The sequence below is a fragment of the Hemibagrus wyckioides genome, linkage group LG02 (assembly GCF_019097595.1).
Source record: "Hemibagrus wyckioides isolate EC202008001 linkage group LG02, SWU_Hwy_1.0, whole genome shotgun sequence".
Classification (NCBI taxonomy): Eukaryota; Metazoa; Chordata; class Actinopteri; order Siluriformes; family Bagridae; genus Hemibagrus; species Hemibagrus wyckioides.
The window spans coordinates 12,678,756-12,683,430 of NC_080711.1; the positions used below are offsets into that span (position 1 = coordinate 12,678,756).

General features: G+C 42.0%; 1 protein-coding gene across 1 annotated transcript; it reads right to left on the bottom strand.

Moving 5' to 3' along the window:
* Positions 1 to 415: 415 nt before the first annotated feature.
* wfikkn2a (info WAP, follistatin/kazal, immunoglobulin, kunitz and netrin domain containing 2a) lies at positions 416 to 3,921 on the bottom strand. Its single transcript, XM_058406594.1, has 2 exons — positions 3,451 to 3,921; positions 416 to 2,825 (listed from the first exon to the last, which is right to left on the bottom strand). Exons 1-2 carry the CDS (start codon positions 3,646 to 3,648, stop codon positions 1,314 to 1,316), a joined length of 1,710 nt encoding a protein of 569 aa, XP_058262577.1. The 5' UTR covers positions 3,649 to 3,921; the 3' UTR covers positions 416 to 1,313.
* Positions 3,922 to 4,675: the final 754 nt, after the last annotated feature.

A 4,675-nucleotide genomic window follows, 5' to 3' on the forward strand; every position in this document is an offset into this window, starting at 1 on the left:
TTCTCTTTCTTTCTCCCTCCTTTTCATTAGCCTCTTACAGGGTCATGGACCGGGGCCCCATTGGACAGCCCGAGGGAGCCAACATCAGAGGCCCACCTTGGGGAAAACAAGTATGCACTGGTCCTCTGTCTCGCATCCAGCTCAAGTCAAGAGTTCAAAGAATGGACTTTAAACCAGAATGCAGTGTATGTGTATATGTGTGTGTACACATGTGTACGGAAAAGGTTCCCTGCCAGTGCGATGTCACGGCAGGGCTGGAGTCGGGCTGAGAAGATGAGAGGGTCAGGCAGCGGGGTGCTCGGCCAACAGAGCCCCAGCGCTCACATGAAAGGTCAGCAGGCGAGTAGAGAACCCCAGACCCAGACATAACACAAGGATCAGACTGCCCCCCGTGTCCCCTGAGAACTCCCCCTCACCCCCACCACCGTCCAGCTGGAATGTGCCTGCTCAAGTACAAGACCAACATTGACTAATAGTGAGTGGAGCAAAGGAACAAGTAAATTAACATAAAATATCCTCTTCACAAAAACTACTATGCTGAAATATTAAATATTTAAACTACTTAGTTATGTAAGAAAAAGAAAGAATAAAGGAAAGAAGTGAAAGATACATTTCTTCATTCATTTTGTTGATTAATAGTTATCTCATAAACGTTTGCCATACCTTTACAAAATACAAAAACTTTGTAAAGCATGTATAGGGTTATGTGGTAATTCACTTCATGGTAGGTATGAAAAGTTAGGTTGGTAAAATAAATAACAAGCACATCATGAAATAAGGTTTAGATCAAGGTGGGACAAATATATTAAAATGTAAATACAAGGTGCAAAGACAAACTGGACAGGACATTTATTGATTCAAACTAACATGATGCTAAATAGAAGGGATAAAGTTAGTCAGCAGATTTGAGCTCTTTTTATAATTCACTAAGTTAAAGGCCATGGGATTTAGCTTAAGTGCCTATAAGGCATTCTGTCATTAGAGTTTAGAGTTAACAGCACACAATATGTGTAACTAAAACATGAAACTTTTTTTTTTTTTTTGCAATTTTTACAAAATAAGTGCTTGACAACAGTAACGTTCAGAGTAAATAAGTAATTTGTACATGGAGAAACACTGTGTATGCATTAATGCAGAATTAATTGTACTTTTTTTTTTGCTTGTTTGCATGATTCAAACACTGGAATGGAACTGAATGCCTTGGTGTAATACGATAATGCTGGAGTCTCATGTTGATGCCTAGGTAAAGGCTGGTGGGAACGGGTACTTATGGTGTCTCACAGAGTCCGTTGCATTTCACTGTGAGCTTATTACTATTGTGTGTTGCCAATCTCCTTGAGAAAAGCACATGCCTTCTTGTTGATGACTTCGCGCAGCTTGCGTATGCGTCGGCTGCTGGAGCCTCCCACAAAGCTATCAGGCTGCAGTACCGCCATACCATTATGCACCTCCCCCATGATAATCAGCTGGCTTTCAGCATTAGTGATGTTGGGACATGGACAACTCCAGTCTATGTTAAGCAGCGTCACTTCCAAGGGTTCCTGTCCAAAGAACTTCAGCCCCATTTTCTCATCCTTTAGGATCTCATCTACTGTGATGAGTGCATGGCCTGAATCGTGGTCCTCTGTCAGTTCTGTAATGCGACCCAAGATCACAAAGTCACTCTTGCAGAAGCTGGTAATCATCCTCTGTTTTGGCTTGCACAGCTTACAGTTGTGGTTCTTAGGGAAAGGGCACATGTCCTCACAGGCCTCTTTACTTTCAAAGTTGTTCTCATTGCCACCACAGCCACCATAGACAAATGACTGACACTTCTTGAGAAGATGGTTGTATGCCCAACGTGGCTCATAAGATTTGCAGGGTCCCTGGACACTAGGGAGGGAGCAAGGGGCAGCTAGTTCTGCTCCACAGGACAGCATGCACGACTTGTACGTGTCAAAGTGGTTTCTGTTCCTGTTGCACTGGCTATAGGTGAAGGTGAAGCAGTTGTTGCGCTTGGCTTCATAGTACCAGCTGATGGTTTCCTCCCCACAGTCGCCCATGTCAGGTGCTTTCAGACACTCCTCAGCAGGAAGACGTGTGGAATTCACTAAGCTCTCATTCATGGATTGATCCTGACGTATGACAGACAGCATGAAGTGGGTCTGTATAGAGCCACCCAAGTTTTTAGCAGTGCAGGTATAAATGCCAGCATCTTGGAGCTGGGCATTGTAGATGACAAGTTGAGCTATGTTAGTCACTACTATGTTACCTTGTACGTAGTTTGACCTCATGACTGTGTTCTCTTTTCCCTCCACTTGTTTCTCCCATGTGATCTCTGGTTTGGGTTTGCCAGTTACTTCACACAGGAAGCTTGCTGTCTCACCTACAAACACAATGTTTTGCCCTGGATTACTGAGTACTGTAGGAGCCTGGACATCCATAGGGGTAGTTTCCAGGTAAACAGTGGTAGGAAGCATAGTCGTCTTCTCGGGTGGAGGGCTACTGTTGGGCCACAACAGGTGGAACCGGCAAGTGACCTCAGTAAGTGTGACCCCCTTGGAACAGGCCTCTGCATCCATGTAGCACTTGTTGTAGTAGGTCATACCATCTGAGGCACAGGTGAAACGAGGCTCCCGCTCACATCGGTCACGGCACTTGCACACAGGTTGCCCATCCCAGATGTCGCACTCTGAACCCTGTTGGGTGCACATGAACTTGTCACAGGTGGCCTCTTTTGGCATTCCCACTGGTCCTTTATTTCCCTTCAGGTCCCTATAGCGGGCAGCTACACAGCTCTTGCTTCCACACACGTTTAAACAGCACTTCTCAAATGTCTCACAGTCCTAAGGGACAAGGAAACAACAAGAATATCCATTATGAAATATAGAATTAAAAAAAAAAAAAAACAATACATTTTTGAAGTATAAACCAAGTCTTTAATTAATATGTTTATTGCTGTTAATTGGCAAAAAATTAGAGCTGAGGCTGAACAGAAAGTTTCAATATTTATTTATAGATTTTTTCATCAACATTTAGTAGAAACATGCTGGAATTTTATCATACGATCGGATTATGAACTGAACATTTATATATAATCTATATTATAAATATTCATTGATGTTTAAATAAAAAAATTTTTTACACAGCTTATTAAAGCTGAAGCTTTGGATTTTTTATGATAATTAACGAACGCCATGATGTTAGTTTAGGGAAGTTTAACGAAGAAAAAAAAATAAAGGAACTAAGCTTGTTTTTATGGGTGTATGGAAAATGAACAGTTTGTCAACCTGTTGATCCGCAAATTTAAGAAGGAAGCAGTACGCGGGAAAAAAAATAATGAGATGATCTAGAATAAATTATGTTAAAGCACAGTCGAGAATTCAGATTTCGTCCGCACAGTGAACGCACACTGCAATTTATAACAATATACAGTGAGCGCAAGGCGCGTGCCACCGAAACCATCCTCACCTGATCTGACTGGCACTCGCGCATGCAGGTACTCATGGCGTCCACCCAAAGATTCGGGTTCATCTCATTAGGACACATTCCAGCGTGAGAATACACCACCTTGGACACAGTCATTGCCCGAACCCGAAGATGCATGAGCAAAACGCAGACGTGCCCAAGACAAAACCAGATCCATCGGGGAAACAACATCCACCACATCTTCTAATGTTTCGTTCAATTGCGCAAAACCTTTCCTAGAGTTAAACTCTTGCAGACGTCCGGAACGAAGGATACTGGAAATAAGCGACGAAAGAACTCGATGTATAGTCACACATAGGTTTGCTCTGAGTGAACACGAACGTGTAGGTCCGTCCAGAGAGTTAGCGTGGTGGAGAGAGAAGTCGATGCACTACACCACCTTTAATAGCCCTTTGAGATTAGGTAGCGGTGCATGAACCCTGTGGTTTAAGATCTAGCACAGGATTTCGAAAGGCTGTCTACAGATTACAAGCAAATACCAAGCACCACGTTGAAGTTAAATTAATTTATACGACGCTCAGAAACATCTTTTAACCCTTTAATAGCCGTATATGTATTAGCACAAATGATTCTTATTGTTGGGGGGGGCTATGGTTAAAAACGTCCTCTTCCCTCAAGTTCCTCCAACTATTACATTTTCTTAAAGTATGAAAGAGAAAGAATGATTCACAGAAAGTACAAGAAGTACTATGAAAGTACAAGAATGATGCAAAAAAAAGTATCCCTGGACTCATACACGTTAGTTACGGACGCGTAAATTGGCGCATTTTCACCAAATAACCATGGAAAAACGTTAGCAAAGGCTAACTAAGAACAGTTTTATTCACAGTCTTTCAAACGTTAGCTACCATTTATAACTCTAGTCTGTACAAACTAGCTGAATGCTAATAGCTAGCTTTGACAATGCAAACGGCCTTGATAAATACAAAGTGTATGAAGCAACTTGTAATTGGTCTCATTTGTATGAGATTTGTCAGGAATTTAAAGCAGTCTGATGCTAAAAGTTACAGGCTGTACAACAGATGATTAGTAGGTATGCATTGTTCTTTTTGAAATAGCCAAAGACTGGCTATATTTCAGCCAAAGACAGGCTCTAAGCTCTTGAGTAAGGGGTCATCTGGTTAAAAGATATAGACAAAGGGGTATTAGGTCACATGAATTGGGTCTTTGCATAGTATTAGCCTTGACTTTGAAGTGTTTAGTTGAG

Bases quoted from the DNA above. Each gene is read 5' to 3' on its own strand.
- wfikkn2a (XM_058406594.1), bottom strand. From the start codon at position 3,648: ATGTGGTGGATGTTGTTTCCCCGATGGATCTGGTTTTGTCTTGGGCAC. The intron at 2,826-3,450 runs GTGAGGATGGTT...CTTGTCCCTTAG, and splicing joins GCGAGTGCCAGTCAGATCAG to GACTGTGAGACATTTGAGAA.